Below are 21,571 nucleotides of genomic sequence, written 5' to 3'. Positions count from 1 at the left end.
TCCCTTTATGCAATGTTTATATGGATGTTCCATATTAAAAAACGATTAATGTGTGATACAAACATTTGCATAGCATTAAAATAATGAAACTACTATGGTTCTGAAATACTACAAATCATTTAAAAACAGAAAAAAATGAAAATTTTTGTAAATCAGTATAAAAGTTTACTCCATTAATGATACTCAGTTCTATAAACAATTCATAAAATAAACAAATAATACTACAAAAATGAGTAACACTATAAAACAAAATGACAGCTGTGCCTAACAATCTAAAGGCACAAAATAAATTTGTACTTTGTAATAATTACTAACATTTAGCATTCAGAATCTAACAATCCTTCAACCTTAAGATTAGAAGTTATTATATATATTTGTAATAATGTTACAACAAAAATCGACAAATTCAACGAACAGAATGATGATCTTCAAGAAAAAAATAGCATTTTTAAACTTCGTAGCAGGAAATTTTTAAATTATACATTTTATTTTTATTCAATAAATAACAAAAAAGATAAATCAAATCAATAATAAACATACCTGTCTTGCATAGTTTGCATTATCACCCAACGAATTACAACGTAATCTGCATAAAACACAGCAACGTACGTTAAGGTTATACAAATAAAACCACAAGGATCTTTAACAAACATGGACATTTTAATGTTACAAAAACTTAATTAAACAGTTACATAAAATTACACACTAGAACAATAACCATCTTGTCAGTAGCACCAAGCTGCTGTAAATATATCCGTCTCCAGCAGTACATCAGCTGATCATCTTATCAAATGTTCAAGCCATAGAAGTAGACAACAGTTACCAACCAATATAAAATATAATGTGATCCCGGAATAATTTCTCTTTCAATAGAATGCATTTGCATTTCATGAAAAAAAAATCATAAAATCCCTAATTTATTTCGATAGATTCTTTATCGATTTAATCAGTGAAACCTAGATCAAATTTATTCTGTTTAGGAATTGATATTTTCTTTTTGAAATTGATTTAAGAATTACATTAATAGCATCATACAATTATAACCCTACATAAAATCGTTTTCAAACTGTAGCATTGATTCACGTTGGTAAAAATTCATCTAACTGGCATTTTATATTTTGGAATTTGGTTTTGGTACAGATGCTGATCAACCGGGAAGAAATAAAAATTTTATTTATAGACTCATTCTTTTATTCAGCATAACTTCCTACATGTCAGAAGTTTATTTAGTGGGAAAAGGATAAAATGAAATGGGTGAAACAGTAGATAAGAAATGCCATATACTCTTCAAGAAAAAGAGAAAAAAAGACACTCTTCAGGAATCAAAACAAAGATCAACATTTTTAGAAGTCAGTACACTAACTACTGAACCAATTAATTCTTCATTCAAACCTTGGCAATATGTGTTTTACTGTCTTTTAAGAGTAATCCTTAATTAGATACTACTTTATCATGAGATGTAAAATAAATTATTGCTAAAAAGTTTTAAAACTGATATAAAACTAAAAAGTTCAATGCAGATTTATTTATTTTTTTTTTGTTGATATCATCACTTGAAAACAACTACCAGCTTATTAACTTTTAATCTGGTACCAACTTTAAAATGTCAAAATTTAAAGAAAATGAAATAAGCTACATAAGAGTGTATGATTACAAAAAGTAATTTAAAATATGCTTTGTTACTTTTCAGTAAATTATTTAAAGGCAGTTTTATTATTATCCTTTAAATAGAGAAAATAAAGGTAATGTAGAAAACAATATAAAGAGACTGCTGCTAAGTTTCTCTAAACGTGGAAATATAACTTTTTATTTACTCAAATTTTGTCAATTAATTTTCTTGAATTTTTTCATGAAGATACCACAAAATCAGAATGACGAACTTAAATATCATCATGTTATAACAATCCAAAACTAAGCAGTGACAATAAAAAATTGTTGACAACAGGTTAAAAAGAAAAATGTTGTCTTCAAAATAAAAAAGAATTATCAAAATTGGTCGGTTAGGCAAAGAAGATACATAAAAAAGAAAAAAAATGTAAGGTTGGAATGAAACTTCCTATTTTTTAGAAGTAGGTTAAGATGCACTGAATATTGATTATTTGTGGGAAAAGCAGAAGTGATAAAGTGTACATGACCTAAGGATACTGCTTGGATAGTTCTCAATAATAACTTCTTTATGAATATAAATCAAAATTTCTGCTGTGTGTTCGTATGTTCCAAACATTGGGCCGATATGTGTTTATAATTCAAACAACTCACCTTAAAAAAACTCATCTTAACTGATAACACTTATTTACATATGAATAAATTAGTAAAAGATTTTAAATGAAAATAATAAAAACATTTTTCAGAGTATTGGTGGAAGGTTTTCTCCTAGTTGAAAGGTAAGAATTGGTATCAAAAGAACACCTGGTATTCAGTTTATAAATCAAATTCTTTTAATAATGAAGACTATTTGTTTCATACTGTTCAAATGCAGGACCAACTGGTTTTTACATTTTTGTTAAAATTACTTTTTTCGTACCTGTGTTTTTGCATTGATCAAAAGTTTTTGAAGACTCTTGCTCACTTTATTTGCTCCAATAAATAAAGCCAAAGGATATATCACCTAGTAATTAATTAGAAAAGGTAGATTAAATTGTTATGAATGTTCAGGTTTGATTAGTCTATGTACATGTTTGGATTATTATTATACTTTCAAGTTAGATATCAGGTGGGAGATTCATTAGTTTTATTTTCTGAAGAAAGCTATGGCCATTACAAAATAGCTTAAAACATAAAAGAATCAGTAAAGGTATAGAAAAATGAAATTTTTTTAATTACATAAACAATATTAAAACATATTTATTAAATTAGATATATAACAGGAAATATGCAAAAATTGCATTAATGTTATTTGTTCCTGATTATTATTCATGATTTAGGTATTATTAATTGATAAATATGTTAAAGTTACAATTATATTCACTGCATACATACAATGTATATATATATATATATATTTATTCACTCTCTCAGACACACACACACACAAACACTCATGTGCATGCATATATATATATATATATATATATATATACACAAGGTGTGTGAGAAAAGTAATGAGATTGGTAACACTGCGACCGATCTGGCAATGCTGTGCTTACCGTTCTCCCTAAACCGGTTTATTCATCCCTTCCACATGCTCAGTAAGAGTTTCAACTCCGTTCAACCAACACATTATTTTTGATCCGTCAAAAATAATGCGCCACCAGTGAAGTTGTGTTTTTGTTGTGTGTTACAAAAATGGAGCATCGGAATTTAGAGCAAAATTGTGCAATCAAGTTTTGTGTTAAACTTGGGGAATCGGCGAGTGTGACCTTTGAAAAGTTGAAATAGGCCTATGGAGAACATTGCTTATCAAGAACACAAGTTTTCCGCTGGCACAAATCATTTTTGGAAGGCCGAGAACACGTTGAAGATCAACCTCGCTCAGGGAGACCGTCATCTTCAAAATCTGATGAAAATGTTGAGCGTGTGAGGTTCTTGTGAGATCAGACTGTCGTTTAACAATAAGGATGATGAGTGAACAGTTAAATTTAAACACTTTCACCATTCATAAAAACGCATTCCTATGGTTCCTCAACCATCCTATTCACCTGATTTGAGTCCTTGTGACTTTTTACTTTTTCCAAAATTGAAAGGACGTCATAAAAGGACGTCATCTTGGAACTCTGGATAACATTCAGAAGACTGTGACTGACCTGTTAAAAGTCCTACCAGTTGAAGCCTTCCAGCGCTGCTTCCAGGAGTGGGAACAAGGACTGGGCCGGTGTAAAGCTGCCCAAGTAAACTACTTTGAAGGGGATAATATTGTTGTTTGAAAAACTTTGGTAAGTAAAAAGTAATGACTTTTCTCACACACCTCGTATGTATATTCATTACATGTATGCGGTGTATTATTATGTAATTGTAACATGATTTAAAATATCATAAAAAGTTTTATAATGTACTGTGATTTAGATAATCCCTTTTAAAGAATATGGAAGGAAAAATTCCTGGTGTTTCTAGAATAAAATTATTTATTAACAAAATTTTTTATCTGTATACTTTTTTATGCCAAAATTTAATTCTGTAATGTTGGATAATTTTTTATTTATGAATATCAAGCAAAGAATAAATATAATCAACTAATTTAATTTTATAATGAAATATTAACCAAACATCTATCAGAAAGTGGTTATCTGAGAAATGTTTGTCTACTTAGCAACAGTTGCTTAGCAACCTTAACTTATTTACTTCATTGATTTCTAGAGCAGATGCAAATCAGAATTCAGTGAATTTATAGGGTCATTAAAAATGAGTGATCCAAATATAACTAAAACTAAAGTTGAACCAGAAAGTGAAGTTAATGATGGTCTGGAAGACAAAGATGATATTACATTAAAAATAGCAGATGATGATGATGATGGAGATGGTAGTGGTGGTGATGATGATGATGAAGAAAAAGATGACGATGATGATGATGAAGATGACGATCAGTTTAGTGATGAAGATGAAGCGGCATTTGCAGAAAAGGTAGAAAAAAAATGTGAAAGGGTGGAAAGAAAATGGAGGAAGTTATGTGTGAGTGATGAGGAAGGTGAAGAGAAGCAAGAGGTTGGAGATAAGGTGGAAAAAGAGAAGAAGGAAAAAAAGGAGGGAGAACCTAGTGAAAAGAAAATGGAAAAGGTTCAGGAGGTAGATAAAGTGGAGAAAAAGCCTAAAGAGCATGCTAAAGAACATGAAGGGGATGATGAAGAACCAGAGGAGGAGGAATTTATGAAGATTAAAGAAGAAGACCTACTAGCTTCAGTTGCTGATATGTCGGAAGGTAGCGAAACAGAAGTACCAATAGTCATATCTGAAAAGGAGGAAGATATGGAGGAAGAAGAGAAAGTGGGCTTTTTAGAGTTGGTATTCAGTTCTATTAAAGCACACAAGAAGACAAAAGCTGAAATTGCAGAAGCAAAAAAAAAGAAAGCAATTAAAACAGAAGATGACTCTGAACAGGAATTAGCTCCAACATCTTCATCAGCAGATGATCAGGAAAAACAATTCGTTAGTACAAAATATGACAAAAAGGAAGAAGAGGAAGAAGATAAAGAAGCAGAAAAATTAACCATATCTCTTAAATACAGAATAATTCTCGAAGAACCAGAAGAACCAGAAGTGGAACAGTTAATAGTAGAAGAAGAGGAAAAAGAAGAAGAAGAAGAAGAAGAAATTTGTTATGAAAACATTGTATCTAGACCTTACCTCAGTGAAGATTCTTCCCTACCAGAAAATGTTTTAGAATTTAAGTATCCTTTTATAAGAGTTTTATTTATATAATGTATATTTTTATTAGTATTTGAATGCCAGGGTTTTTATTAAATTTGATTTAGTGTGAGAGAATTTTACGTCAGAGCGGAAAGTAATAAAAGAAGCCTAGGATATCATCACAGGTAAAATAATTTAAGTAGTCACATACACATGTTTTTGTATATTTTATTGTTTGCAATACCATTATCAGTCTTGCACTTAAAATTTAAAATGAAACAAAAAAAGATCTGTTAATAATAAAATATTGGAGTTGAACAGGAAAATTATGATAAAATTAGCATTTTAAATATTAGTAATTCAAAATTTAGGTAAAATCAAAAATTTGTTTATGGAATTCCATGAATAATAATAATAATAATAATAATAATAATAATAATAATAATAATAATAATAATAATAATAATAATAAATAATTAATAATAAATAGTAGTAATATACCAAATATACTTAATTTTTAAATATTTAAAGTATATATATATATATATATATATATATATATATAAAACAAGGAGGACAGATTACTGCTTAATTAAAAAATATTTACTAAGAAAATGTTGTAATTGTCAGTTACCATTCCAGTTAACAACAATATACCAATTTTCTAGATAAAATATGGAACAAAATCCATAACAAAAAAAAACCCTGTAAGTATTACAAATAAAACAAAAGTAAATGTAAATAAGTTAAACATTTCAAAAAAACTTTACGTTAAACAATTTGTGTACACCCATACTAAAGATCAGTATAAAGTTGTCTTTTTAAAGCTCAACATAATATCAAAATATTTTAAAGATAAAACAATTGTAAAGTGTATACATAAAATAAATTGTGGCTACTTATTAGCAGAGCTTAGCAGGCTTTCAAAAAATATTCTAAGAGTATTGCAGAACATTTAGACCCTATAAATAAAAACAACAAATTTTCTGATTTAGCAAAGATTGATTAAAAAAAAAACTATGAAATAAATTTATTACACAAAATTATATTGATATTGTAAACTCAGAACAAAAATAATAAGAGGTTTTCAAAAATATTTATAAATTGAAAGAAACTAGATTAGTAAACTGTCAAATGTTGGAAGTGAATTGTATAGACCAGTGGTTCCCAAATTTTTCAGAGTCGTTCCCTTTTTTAATTAAATCAATTAATTGAGTATTTCAAAATGATGAATATTAATGTGTTGCCCTTTTTCCATGGTGCCTTACCGTAAGGAAAAGTATGACTACTTGTAAGTAAGAGATAAAAATAAATAAAACTCGTGTATCTTCATTATTTTTTTACTTCATTAACATTAAATTAATAATTTTAAATGTCTGGGTTCAATTAATTATGAAGCTTTTACAATATTTTTCGGCACCCCTGTGAAGAGGCTGTGGCTCCCCAGGGTGCCTTGGCGCACAGCTTGGGAATCACTGGTATAGACCAAAGAGAATAATTGGGTCTGATTTTGTCATTCAGTTGGTTTCTTTTACGGATTCTAAATGTACTTTAATAAGACTGTTGTCAGCAAAAGTGGTATGTAATTAGTGAAATAACTTAGTGTCTGTCATATTGGAAAATAAATTCTTCATAAAGCAATTGTGTGTGTGCGTGCACTTTTGTGCGTGCACTTATGTGCATGCACATGCAAAACAAAATATAATTTGAACTACTGTTTATGAACACAACTAAATTTTTATGCTTGTGTGTATCTGAAAAATTAGAATTTTAAGAAATATAATCTTCATATCCGATAATATTGAGTAATATGCCACAATATTGAGCTATTATCTCAGTCATTGTTTGGTTTCAAGAGTAGCACATTATCTACTGGTGACTATAAAAATTGTAAGTTTATCTTTTTTTTTAAAGAAACTAACAATTTTTTTAGAAAATATGTATTTTTTCTGAGATTAAAAATTGAAAAGTCTTTAATTTTCAATCCTGAATGTTCTATTTAACAGTAAATTCAGAATTAGATTCCTCATCCAAGATATATAACCTACTTTTTCTTATGTTAGAAAATATTTTATTCCATAGTTAAAAAATGAGTTTTTATGTCGTTCTGGGCAAGACTGTAACCCTGCAATGAGAGGTAGTTCCTCTTAAAATTGGTTTCTCTCCGTAATTATTATTTCTTTATTTCTTATTTCTTGGATAAATACCATTGGAATTGCATTTGCTTTTGGCCAGGTCCATCTATGGAACCTATTGTTGATAGAGTGACTACTTTGTTGGAACTTGATGAGTAATGACCTATATGCCTTTAATGTTTGATGAACTCACTGGGTAAATTCTAATCAATTAAGTTTTTGTAATGTTTAAGAACTAGTAAGAAAGGCTACTGTGTTTTATGGAAAAGAAATTAATATTTGTAATATTTTACTCATTCATTCACATCTCCTTACCATTTGACAGTTGAATGAATCTTTTATGAATATTTATTTGGTGATGTTCATAACTTTTAATCCTCTTCCATTGTCTGTGCTCTCTCCTATTTAGCTGTACTCTGCATCTTTCGTTACAATTTGACTTTTTATGTTCCACAGTGCTATCGTATTTCTTGACGATGAACTGAGAAATTTTTGAGCATGTTAAACTGAAAGAGCAGAATATTTCATGACTTTTTTACATACTAGTAACTTTAAATAACAATATCAATTAGCTATAACAAAATATTATGCTATTATTGATTCATTGGAGAGGAAACTGTTGATACAAATGTTAATGTTCAGATTTCTTCTACTCATTAAACTTTATTTAATGATTTATCATTAACAGATTCAGTTACATGTTTTTAAAATTTATTTCATAATTTGTTGAACTAAAACTGACATTCTTTCAACCTTTCTAATATATTTTGTATCATATTTGATATTTATCCCATTTTTCATAATATTATCTGCTGCATTATTCTTTCTTGGTTGTAATAAACAATAGTGTAAATATGTTTTTTATTTTGATTATTTTAAAGCAACAAGATTAAGCAACAAATAAAGATAAACATGCAATTGAGGAATTGAGCACAGTCTTTGGTGGTTTGAGGAGTATTATTGTCTTGATTCAGCCAAAACGCTTCTGTGTAAGCTGTTCAATTCTGATGAAATTCATAATTGATTCTTTATACTTTACTCCATCTTGACAATGTAATTTTCTCTCAAATTTTTGCCATTTGGTTTTATCTGAGTTATTACATAACTTTCAGTTTCTTTTTCTTCAAGGTTTATGTGTCTGTAGAAGAGCTTAATGCTGTTGAAGGGTTGATGTAACTTACCAATCATAATTTTAGCTTAATGAATTTTTGAAATTTTTCTTAATTTTCAAATTTTGTCCAGCTTGTTCATTGTCATCTGACCTGTCTACATTTGATATTACTATCTTTAAAGAAATATTTTTTCTGTGCTTTCCTAATACTTAAAATGGTTAAGCTGTTTCAATGCCATATTGTTGAGCCTTTTATCAAATAACTCAACATTGTCCCTTTTCTTCTATCAGGTTTTTTTTTTATGGTCATACTGTATTGTTTTACAGTTTGGTTTTTTCAAGAGACTATCTAATTTAATTTTTGTGTCTGCAAATAGGCCAATGTCATCTGTAAATTTATGGTAGTTAAATTCATTACTTAAGCTGAAGCTAGCGTCATCACACAAAATGCATGCCCCGTTTTGCCATTTTTTCTGAATATGGATTAAATATGTTAGTGAAATGATCATGCTTGAATAATATAAATTTTGCACTATTGAACAATATTGTAAATTTTGCAGCCTATAAAAAATGTCAAGTCAGATATGAATTGAACCTGGGATCTTTCAGATAAAAGATTTCTTTCTTTCCTGTTTAGCCTCCGGAACCACTGTAAGGTATCATCCTCATTCAGAGGATGATATGTATGAATGTAAATTAAGTGTAGTCTTGTACAGTCTCAGGTTGATCATTCCTGATGTATGATTAATTAAAACCCAACCACCAAAGAACACCAATATCCACAATCTAGTTTTCAAATTTGTATAAAAGTAACTTCTTTTACTATAATTTGAACCTTAGAACTCCCAATTTTGAAATCAGTTTATTTGGGATGACAAATTCATCACTAGACCAACCTGGTGGGTCTCAGATGAAAGACTGGAATACTACCACTCCACCATGGAAGGCAGCAATAAATTTAATTAAATTAGTGTCTAAATTGTTAATTTAACTATTGTTGTTTAATCTGTATTAGCTTTTAACAATTTGTAGAATCTCTTTGTGTATAAATATATTTTTTCTAATTACATTGATCTCCATGGTGAAGTGAAAATAAGGCACAATTAATCCACGTTGAATCAGCCTTTCTTCCAGATTGTCTTGGCATCAAAACCCAGCTAGGTTAAGCATTTTTGATATTGTACAAACTTTCCCTGCCATATATTCCAACAGATAAGTTTTGTGCTTATGTAGTAAATTAATCATCAAAATGGTCATATGAAGTATTAAATAATGAGTGGTTGCAGGTGATTGTTTTAAAACACTAAAAAATGAATAATTTTGTTTATAACTCCACAACATTTTTGATTTATAAGCAAGTGTGATTTTTATTCTAATGCCTTTAAATTCATTTTGTGAAATGTCAGTATGTAGAAATAGATTTGGAAAAAATGTCTAATTTTAAAAGCATATACTGTTGAGAAAAGATAATAAGTCCACTGGGGTCGAGAAAACAGAAAATATATTTATTCACAATCATCAAAATGTTCTGTAAAAATTATATATTTTTAATGCATATTAATGAATAATTCATTTGAGATAATTATTTATTTCATTTGTGATTTCCATTTTCTTTGTTTTATTCTTATAAATCTATAATTTTTATCTCTACAATGAACTAGTTTTCTAAAAACTGGTATAAGTTAAATGAAAGGCCCAGTCAGCATGAACTTTGTGATGGAAATCTATTATTTTTTATTAAATAAAATAATGTATTCCATAATATAAAAATTAGTTATTCATATGGATATGATTGCCGCAAACATTTTAACCTTGTCGTTGCTGATCCAACACACCTTATCTTTGCTTCTGGAAATATAATCCACATATTTGATATACAGTCACTTGAATTTAGTTTCAAAAGGACTACAAGTGGTGGAGGAATTGGCCACATAGCTGTAAGTATCTAGATAGTGGTTTAATTTAGTAAATATGTTAATTAAAATTAGAGCCAAAATAGTCAATAAAACACAAAAACCAATCAAAGCTAGTAGGCCGACTAATACGAGGGGTTGTATTAGAATATGACGAGGGGTAATTCAATAATTAAACAAACATTTTTAGCCAGGAAAATGCTTAATGTAGGCAATTAAAACTTTTTTAAGTGTTAATTGGCAATGTTGCCAAGCATATTAGTCAGCTGTTCAATTAATGTTTAGGTAAACATAGCCTCTAAAGTCTTAGTTACGATGGCGTCTCCTCCTGAAGAAAGTACTTTTGAAGAACAGCGTTCTGTGATCCGATTTTTATTTTAGGTAAGTGTACAACCATCAGAAATATTCTCTCAGATGAACAAACAATACAGCAGTAGTTGCATGAACTGTGCGAGTTTTTATGCATAGGTGGAACATTTTAAAGGGGCTGCAAAATCAAGACTGATGAGCACCACTCCAGGTGTTTGGTGACAGTGTCAACCTTGGCATTAGATTCTGTTTTGATTCACTTATCCAAGAAGACTGACGACTTAAATGTTAGCACAGTAAGTGTTGGCACAATTCATTCTATCATTCAAAACAAACTGGACTACTGTAAGACTTGTGCAAGGTGGGTTCCCAGAGAGCTTACTGTTCATCACAAAGCTGACAGATTTCACATTTGTACCAAACTCAAAAATCATTTAAATAAAAGGTGATGAATTTTTGAACAGGATTTCAACCTGTGATGAAATTTGGATAAATAATTTTGAGCCGGAGTCCAAGCGTCAAAGCATGCAGTGGAAATGCCCTGAATTGCCTGTCCATAAGAAATTCAAAATTCAATCATTGGCTGGTAAAGTCATGGTAACCATCTTTTGGAGTGTCCATTTCTGTGATTATATTGGGAGGAGCAATGCACTGTCAACAGCCTATACTACTCGGCCATGATTGAAAACAAAGTCAAGCCTGTGTTGAAGAGGGAATGTCCGGGATGGCAGAGGAAAGGTGTGCTTCTTTTTCAAGACAATGCTTGACCTCATATGGCACAACTGATGCTGGAAACTATTGGCAAAGTAGGTTGGGAGCTCCCACCTCATCCTCCTTACAGCCTGACAATGCCCCTGCAGATTTTCATCTGTTTGGTCCGATGAAAGAAGCTTTGCATGGCATTAAGTTCAATGCCAACAAAGAGCTAAAGTAAAGTGTACAAAATTGGCTTCGAGATCAAGGTAAAGCATTCTTTGCTGAGGGGATAAGAAGATTCGTAAAAGATGGGACAAGTGCAGAGAAGTTGGTGGGGATTATGTGGAAAAATAGACAAAAAAATTGTATTTATTTAATAAACCTTTTGCTGTACAGTTATCTGTCTATTTAATTATTAATGAATTTTTTAATTAATCAAGAGGATTGATTACTATCTGATGTATATACAATTAACATCTACATCTACAAATTTGCTTAGTCATTACATATAATGAATGTAATCTTTTGAATAACTAGCCATTGAAAATGACATTGAGGTTTGGTAGTGCACAAACTGTTTGGATAAAACCCCACAAAAAGGACAAAAAATCATCATTGATCATTTTTAAATCAAATAAATGGAAAAAGTAATATTTTTCAATAATCTAAAAAAAATAACAAGTGCTTAAAAGTTACAGTGTAGTATTCTGTATCACAATGAAGATAACATTTTATCAACATTTTTGGATTTTGTTTCATTCAGTATCAGCCTTCATGTATTATAAAAATTGCTGACAAAAAGGAATGTTTAAAAAATGTTTAATTTAACTATATTAAATTTTATAAAAAAAATTTCAATAACTTAAAATTTCAAAGTTCAATAACTTACATCAAAATGTACTATTAAAAAGTTGCTTCAGTTAATGTTGCATTACAACATTTTATATTTGTCTTTTTTTTTTGTCTTCAGTCATTTGACTGGTTTGATGCAGCTCTCCAAGATTCCCTTTCTAGTGCTAGTCGTTTCATTTCAGTATACCCTCTACATCCTACATCCCTAACAATTTGTTTTACTTATTCCAAACGTGGCCTGCCTACACAATTTTTTCCTTCTACCTGTCCTTCCAATATTAAAGCGACTATTCCAGGATGCCTTAGTATGTGGCCTATAAGTCTGTCTCTTCTTTTAACTATATTTTTCCAAATGCTTCTTTCTTCATCTATTTGCCACAATACCTCTTCATTTGTCACTTTATCCACCCATCTGATTTTTAACATTCTCCTATAGCACCACATTTCAAAAGCTTCTAATCTTTTCTTCTCAGATATTCCGATTGTCCAAGTTTCACTTCCATATAAAGCGACACTCCAAACATATACTTTCAAAAATCTTTTCCTGACATTTAAATTAATTTTTGATGTAAACAAATTATATTTCTTACTGAAGGCTCGTTTCGCTTGTGCTATTCGGCATTCTATATCGCTCTCTCACTATGAGAAATATAAAAATATTTCTAAAAATGGTAGCTGAAGGAACAAGAAAGGTGTAAAGTTCAATCAGCAGAAATGATTCTTTCTGAGTTGCATATAGGTTGTGGTGGTTAAATTTGTGGTGGAGAGAATAGGAAGATAAGTCATGAAGTAAAGATTCTTAAAGAGAAATGAATTTGTAGTGGGTTAAGTGTCCCACTAAAACTGCCTCTTTCTTAAATGGTATGCAGTGGTTCAATCTAGACAAGCCTGGTGAGTGGAAACAGGTTAAGTATGAAACAAGAACAATAGAACTGTTGTAACATAACTTTTTTGCTTAAAAAATGTAAAACTTAAATTATTTTTTAATAATTTCAGAAAAACTATACAAATAATCACATTGCAGTAGCTGAGAAAGGTAATAAACCATTGATTCTAATATATGAGTGGCCAACATTCCATATCATCTGTATTCTGAGAGAAGGAACTGAAAAACAATATGAACATATACATTACAGGTAGTACCAATATTATTCTTATTTTACTTCTTTTACTGGAATACACTTACAAAAAGCCATTTGTAATATCTATATTTGATTGGTGTATTTTTTTCCCGCTGTATTCACTTAATTTAGAAAGAGAATTTGGATTTTTATGAAAGATTAACATTTTCCCATTATTGATCCATATTATTCCCATTTAAATAAAAAAAAATTAAGGAGGTTTCATCTTTATAAATGCATAAGCATTTTTTCTCATATTGTTCTTATTTTTGTATTTCAACAGAATTTGAAGTAAAATAAAGCTGTATGAAAGATGTATTAGAAAGTGCATACTTGACTTATAGAAAGCAACTGCTTGTATTTTTTTTACTACTTTTTATTATTTATGTTAAGATTATATTCTCTAATACAGTAAAAGTCTTAAGTCCAGATGAGAAGGTTTATTTAATTAATCTTAGGACAACCAATCCTGATATGAGAAATTAATGAATCTCAAAATCCAAAATAAAAGAGTAAAATTGATGTTTATTTTACTATTAAATGCTGTTTATATGATTTAAAGCAAGATTTCTTTAAATTTATTTGAATTTAGATCCTGCTACATAAAAAAAAGCAGCTTCATACAGATCAATGATTATGGTAAACACACACACACACACACACACACACACACACACACACACACACACACACACACACCCACACACACACACACACACACACCCACACACACACACACACACACACACACACACACACACACACACACACACACACACACACACACACACACACACACACACACACACACATATACACACACAGAGAGAGATAGAGATAGAGTGAGAGAGAGAGAGAGAGAGAGTGATATTTTTGTCTTCTTATGTTGTATCAATATTATTTTTATCAACCAATATCACACAAAGGCAAGGAGGTAATCCCCTCTCCATACTTTCCTCAGATATTTTTATGTTTTCATTGTTTCAGTTTTTTCACATTCCATTTTTCTTTCTCCTTGTGATTAACACATGTGATAATTTTTCTCTCATATGTGTTCTCACCATAAAATGGTCAGTCGCAATTCGGACCACGCATTGATTGTATATCAGTAATGGATGATGCATGTCTTCTTGATACAATCACATGATCAGTCTGATTCAAAACATTCATCCCCAGAGATATCAATGTTCTCTTGTGAACTAATTTATGTGGGAAGAAGATATGTTTAGTAATCATGTTATTTTTCACTGCATACTGTATCAGTTTCCTTTCATTGTTGCTAGTTATCTCATGAAGGGTATCTTTGCCAGCTACCTGACTTGTAAAGTTTTCTTTTCTGACCCCATTAGTGCATTAAAGTCACCAAGTAGCACAACAGCATCATACTTTGTATCTTACCGCATTCTCTAGCCTGCATGTCAAAGAAATTATCATTCTATTCATCAGGACGATCTTATCTTAGAGCATACATTGATGTTAGTGAGAATTTTCTGAACTTTCCTTTCAATCTCATTGTATATAGTGTCGGTCATTGATTGGATTCCAGTCAAGGAAGCTATCTCTCCTCCCATGCGCAATCATAAATCTGACTCCATTTCTCCCCACTCTAGTAGTGTGAGCCACTGTATAACAGTGTCCTGTCGTCGTTGGCATTTATGATAAATTTGCTGAGTTAGAAAAACAAAACAAAGGGGTAGGTTTTTGCTGGATCCCCTTAGCTTCGTTGGGATTCCTGCTAATGAGAGGGCGGATTCTGCTGCGAAAGATGCTTGTATTCAGCCTCCTTTCACCACCCGAGTTACTACATTTGATTTTATTAATCACATAAAACAATCACTGCGAGCAAGGTGGCAAAGTAGCTAGATGGCTGTCGTCGATAGTAAACTTAAACGGATTAAAGACTCAGTGTTGCCGTGGGGGCTCCTCTTGCAGGAACGCTTGTCGTGAGGAAGTGGTCCTCTGCCGGTTACGATTGGGGCATACGAGGATCACACACGAATATCTAAGGTCAGGAGGAGACCCACCCCTGTGCACACGATGCAACTGCCGCATGACTGTGCACTACATTCTCGTGGACTGCGTATGTTATGCGGCATTGCGTCGTCAGTTTAATATACCCAGCAGCATTCGTGATGTCTTGGGCAATGATGGCAGGGTTTTGGAGCGAATGTTTCTCTTTTTGCATAGTACTGGGTTACTACAAAGGATTTAATACACTTATATATATTTTTCTCTAAGGAGAGTTTTTTTAATAATTTTAACCTTTATTTTCGATTTGATTTTTTAGTTTAATTTTACTATCTGGGTTGGGGATTTTTTCACAACCCATCAGAGTTAGGTAAGTTTTTATACTTTCTTTATTCTATTATTTTATCTTTAATGTTTTATCAACTTAGTTTGTGATATTAGTTTTGGGTATTATTTTGCCTTCTTGGCTTGTTTTAGTAAATTTTTATTATATGATTAATATTACATTTACACCTTGTATAGCTTATTATTTCGGAGTTATATTACCCTTTTAATAATACCTACCGGGCGGTGATAACGCCCAAGCGTTTTTCGCCCACAAAAAAAAGAAGAAATTAAAAAATTTAATTCTACTTGTAAAATTCTACTTGTTTAATCTTAATCTGCCCTGTCCTGACCATCTTATTTCCTGTAAGGCGACTAACTCCACATGAAACTTAGTAATTTCTCTGGCAACTTCATACATCTTCATGATTTGTAACAACGTTTTTATATTCCACGATAGCCAGTTTTGGCCGTGTCCTTAAATCTTTTGCAATATTCACTTCCATTGTTTATTCCAACAGTCCTACCTATCCGAGGCTTTTTGTTGTGTTCGGTAACAAGATTCTTTTTATGGGGTAGGCTTGTTAATCCTGCGCCTAACCCCCAACTTTGAGTACCAGGGGAATTTCTTATAAGAAGAGTTCCTCCCTCCTAGATAGAACGCTTTCTCTCCAGCTTACAGAGATCTGTCTAACATGAAATTTATTCGGATTATCGTGGGGGGGGGGGCATCTTCACTGGTTTTTGTCCACCCTGGGTATTTTATTTCCCTAGTGCCCTCTAACTGTAGTTGGTGAACATACTCCATCACCAGGCACCGCACCCTACAGCAAATCCAGCAACAGCCACGGGCATACAGATACTCCGTGGAACAAAAATAACTTTTGCAAATCACATTACAGAAACAGAACATGCATATAAAAGTGTTTGCCATAACATATAGATTTTGTACATAGCACACAAAAACAAGATTTCAATGCATTATGAAATTTATAAATAAACTACATAATCCAGAAATGAAATCAAACAAATCACTCACAATGTGTTTGTATGATTAACAGTAGCATTTACAACACTGCTAAGAAAAAATTTGACTATTTCTGAGGAAAATTGGAAAAATATTTTCCAGTATGTATGTACTTACGTGACATTTTTAAACGAGTAGAATTGTTTAAAATTAAATAAATAATTGTTGTATAAATTATTTTTCAGAGAAGATGGGGAGTATTTAGCATCTCAGGGTTCAGATCCAGATTACTTCATTACTATCTGGGATTGGAAAAATGCTAAGATTATACTTCAAGTAAAATCATATAATCAAAATGTTTTTTCTGTTGAATTTTCTCGTTTTACTTTTGGAAATTTAACTACTGCTGGTAAGATGGTTTACAAAAAAATTTATAACGAATATAAATTAAATAATCTATTAATTTATCTTTTGTTATTTCTAAATATCATAAACTATTGAAGTCATTAGTCCAGTCTATTATGAGCTTGGAATATTAAAAGTAGATTACAATAAATTTTTCAGACTCTAGCTGGCAATTGAACCTAATACCTTCAGTACAACAAGCATGCATGGAAACCATCTATGCCAACAATGCAAATGTCTATCATAATTAATTACAAATCTAAAAATAACGATGAAAATTGATCAGTAATTCAGTAAAAATTACTGAAAAGTATAATCTGTTGTAACAAACAGACATTTTTCATCATTTTGAAGATTTGATCTTAAATTTACTGTTTATCAGCTTTTCTGTCTTGTAAGTTGCTTATAATGAGTAAAATAATTTTATTTAAAAAGATTTGATAATGTTAAGTAATTAGGATATATGAATAACAAAAAACTTGGTTGTTAACAAAATAAAAGTGACTGTCAATAAGGCAGTTGGGTATTGGTATATGGATTACAAACCTCCCCTTTACTTATATTCTCTCCTTACACCATTCTTTTCAGAAACTATACATCATTTTTACCACTGATATTGGGGGTATTCCATTTTAATTCAACAAATAATCAGTAATCACTATTTTTGATTTTGATGATATTTGGTGAAAAAATAGTGGTTAAAAAATATGTTTTTATATTAAAAAAAATTTTCTTGAGTAGAAGGTTATTTTCTAACTCACCAACAGGAAAAAACAGCCATTTTAGTCACTTTTTCCTTGAGCTGTAGTATTCTTACTTCATACAGAGGATCAAAAAGGGCTTTTTAGAAAGATTAAAGATGGAACTTTATTTTAGTGTACTCAAAATTAATTTTGTTACATAACAAAATCTTGTAATTTACTGAAGTTACGTTTACAAATTGTTGTTTTTTTTAATTTTGGGCCCAAAATAAATAATGAAGAGCTTAGGGTAATAAGCCTGTTTTTTTACCTTTTAATTCTTAGGTACTAATAGTACTTATGAAAAAACTGGATTGTTACCGAGGGTCCTTCATTAAAAAAAGTGGCCGCCTAAAAAATGGTATATATTTTCTTCGTTGCCTCTCTCTTGGTGGCTGCTTCTATCACCACAACGAGGTTATCTACGTAACCAACAAGAGATACACCTGGGGGAAGTGAGAGGCGAAAGACTCCATCATAGGCAAGGTTCCAGAGGGTCGGTTCAAGTACCAAAACCTGTGGAACTCCTCTATCCAGTGCACGCTCCAGAACCTTTTTCAACTTCACAGGTTAATATGTGTCCGGTCAGGTATGAGGTTACAATCCTGACTATATATTCAGGTGTTCCATACATGTGTAATGATTGTACAATAGCCGCATGGGTAATGCTGTTAAAAGCATTTCTGACATCTGTGGAGATCAGTGCAGTGCGCACATCCTTCTGATGGACTGGCCACCATCATTCTGTTTTATTCTTGTGTGCTGTCTTGCAAATAGCAGATATCACATCAATAGCAGACCTGCCCTTCCAGAAGCTAAATTGAATCAGAGAGAGTCTGCCCGAGTCTTCAACAGCCTCAACTAATCTGTGTTTGAGCATGTGTTCCAGTATTTTTGCCTCTGCATCTAGCATAGCAAACGGTCTGTAAGAGGAGGGGAGCTCAGGGTCATTCCCAGACTTGTTGATGAGACTGCAGTGCACATACCAGCAGACCAACTGCCTAATCTAGTGGTCAAAATGGCAGCACAGGCTGATCCTGATGCATTTCTGGAAGTTTACAATGCATGCTTGGCAGAAGGAGTCTTTCTGGATAGGTGGAGAAGGCAAAGACTAGTTCTTGTCTACAAGCCTAACCAACAATTGCCATTGTATACACAGCAGACATAATTTTTACATTTTGGCTTTGGTAAACCTATAAAGCACATCAGAAACACTGATGTCCTTGTGTACTGATGCTAATGTAAATGTTTCTGATTCAGAGGTCACCCGGACTTTCAGAATACATTTCTGACTTGTTGGAAATAACTGTGAAAGGATCTTGTTTCTGGGACTGTTGTGATTACCTAATAACAAGAACTGAGCTATTCTCAGTCTCTTGAACATTTTATTAGAGTAGAAAATAAATGTTGTATTTTTAATATTGTCTTTGCAATAATTGTAGATTTCAAAAGTTATAACAATTTGAGTGTTGACTGTCCTTTCAAGGCTTGCTTGCTTTAGTCACAGTCCTTTTTACAGTTCCACCAGTGCCATCACATGGTCCTTTTTCATGTTATGAGGCAAAAAAATGCCATTCAGCTGTGATTTCAAAATCTTCTTGATAGTAGCACAAATTTATGAAATTTTTTTTGTTTTTATACTGGACTGAGGAACCATCAGAAAAATAAAACAATTGTTTAACTTGTGGTAACAGTGTTTTTACTTTATTTATAATTTGCTTTTGGAAGCAGAAAAACTATGTAGTATTGTGCTTCAAGTACTCACTAATCACACAGTAGCTTTGGCTTTGTAATTTTTCTTTTTTTTTTTAAATATATGAGAAATGGATGTACTGTGGCTTAAGTTTTTGACCAGTGATATGACTGGACTTCATCCTGTTTCACAAAAGGAAAATTTTGAGAGAAGTCTCCAATTACAATACATTCACCTTATAACAAGTTTTCCTTTTTAATGTTGAGGAAATTAACTTGTTTCTTTGCAACAAAATGATGCCTTTTTAGATTATTTAAATTTTCAGTAAGTTTATCTATGCACTCTTGAAATGGAAGAATTTGAGTAGTTAGTTCACAACGGTCAACAGAAACCCACTGTTTGAAGATAATTTCAGAATCATTCCAGCTCTCTTGCACTATCAGATCACTTCATTAGTGGCTGGACATTTTTCACTCCGTGACAGCATGCACGTTTCATTTTCTATATCACATACCATGGTTGGAAGGAGAATTTTATAATCAAATTTCATTTTTAGAGCAGATAATATGAGTTTTAAAATTTTGGTGGGTGACACACACACAGAGAGTGAGTACCTGACCTACCTGCCACAACACAAAATTTAGGTCTTAAATAAGCAAATTTTGAAAAACCAATTTTTAAATTATGTTTTTCTTTGAAGGCTGTGTGCAATTCTTTTACGTTACATAAGATAAGCCTTTTTTGAATATTAATTTTCTTCCTGTCAGCTTGTCTTACAGAGACACAATCCTTCTTGCCTGGCATCATTCGGCTGTGCTCGTCAATCTGGTAAAAATCTTAAGACACATTTAATAACATTTTCATCAGTTACGTGACTGGGTTTCTTTTCTGATTTGTGGCAAAATTCCACTTGTTTTAACTAATTGCTTGGATTGACGGGCTAAATATTGCCCGTCAACACTAAACTCATTTTGAATTTCTTGAATGCTCTATCTGCTTGGTAATAAATTAAAAATATTAATTTTTCCTGGGTTGACGTAACTGTTTTCATTTTATCCTTTATTTTAATAATTTAATTCTTCATATTGCTTACATAAATCAGCATAATTTTATGGTACTAAACTGGTTTCTTCTGTAGAAATATTTAAATCAAAGGAATCGTTTAATCTACTGTTTACTAACTCGGCTGTTTTTGTAACTTTATTTTTTAAAATTGGTTCCTTTGTGCTGCTCGATAATTTTTTAATCTTAACGGGGAAACGCCAAGCAAGTGCTGAACAAGCTTTATTCACCGACTCGGCTATAACACATTGAGGCTCAAATACTTCTTGACATTCCGGTTTGCTTTCTGTATTATCTTGTGGTTTTTGTATTTTATTTAAGAATTTTGTACACAGTGCTCTGACTGGAATTAATTTTAAATGTGGATTGCTAATGTCAAAGATATTTCTCAAAGAGATTTCTTTAACGGTTTAGTGTGATAGCTAAATGGGTCAGAGCAACTTTTACCATTAATTTGAAAATATTTATCCAAATATTCAGTTATACAAAAATTACAGATTTTTTTATTTCAGTACATCAACTTCTTAAAGATATCAATGTTATTTGCTGTTCAGTAAACTCTAAAATATCGTGCAATACTGAAGATCTATTGTAAATCAATTTTTGACGTACTGTTTCAATATGAATGCCAATTGAACACTTCATAATCCGTTTTTATAAAATGCAAGGGTTGTTACAATAACAATACAGTTAGTATAAATTATAAAACTATCAACTGCAGTTCACTTTGTCTTATTATCCCAGTTTCTGTATAAATACTAGCAACAATACAACATGTCACATTGAAATCAAAACAGTAACTGAGTCTTCTACAATGTTTACATTTAGGATGTAAACATGCGTGGACATGAACGCAAACGTTCATGTCTATTCACTTTGGTGTTTAAACATGAGTTTGTGTATATATGAGAATATAAGTTATAATATTATCTACAATATAAGCTATCTCATTATAGACATATAAAAATATTTTGAATAGTAGGTCTACATTATTA

At 31.2% G+C, this 21,571-nt stretch overlaps 1 protein-coding gene across 1 annotated transcript in view; it reads right to left on the bottom strand.

The window, feature by feature from the left end:
- The window catches only part of LOC142326231 (palmitoyltransferase ZDHHC3-A-like), a 30,018-nt gene extending 29,171 nt beyond the window's left edge, over nt 1–847 (bottom strand). The window contains exon 1 of the mRNA XM_075368532.1: nt 541–847. Coding sequence (XP_075224647.1) covers nt 541–659 — 119 coding nt within the window. The 5' untranslated portion in view covers nt 660–847. The remainder of the gene's footprint in view (nt 1–540) is intronic.
- Between the last annotated feature and the right edge of the window lie 20,724 nt (nt 848–21,571).

This window comes from Lycorma delicatula, chromosome 6 (assembly GCF_047948215.1).
Source record: "Lycorma delicatula isolate Av1 chromosome 6, ASM4794821v1, whole genome shotgun sequence".
NCBI lineage: Eukaryota > Metazoa > Arthropoda > Insecta > Hemiptera > Fulgoridae > Lycorma > Lycorma delicatula.
The sequence above is the reverse complement of the archived record's forward strand: the minus strand, read 5'-3'. Positions and strand labels throughout refer to the sequence as shown.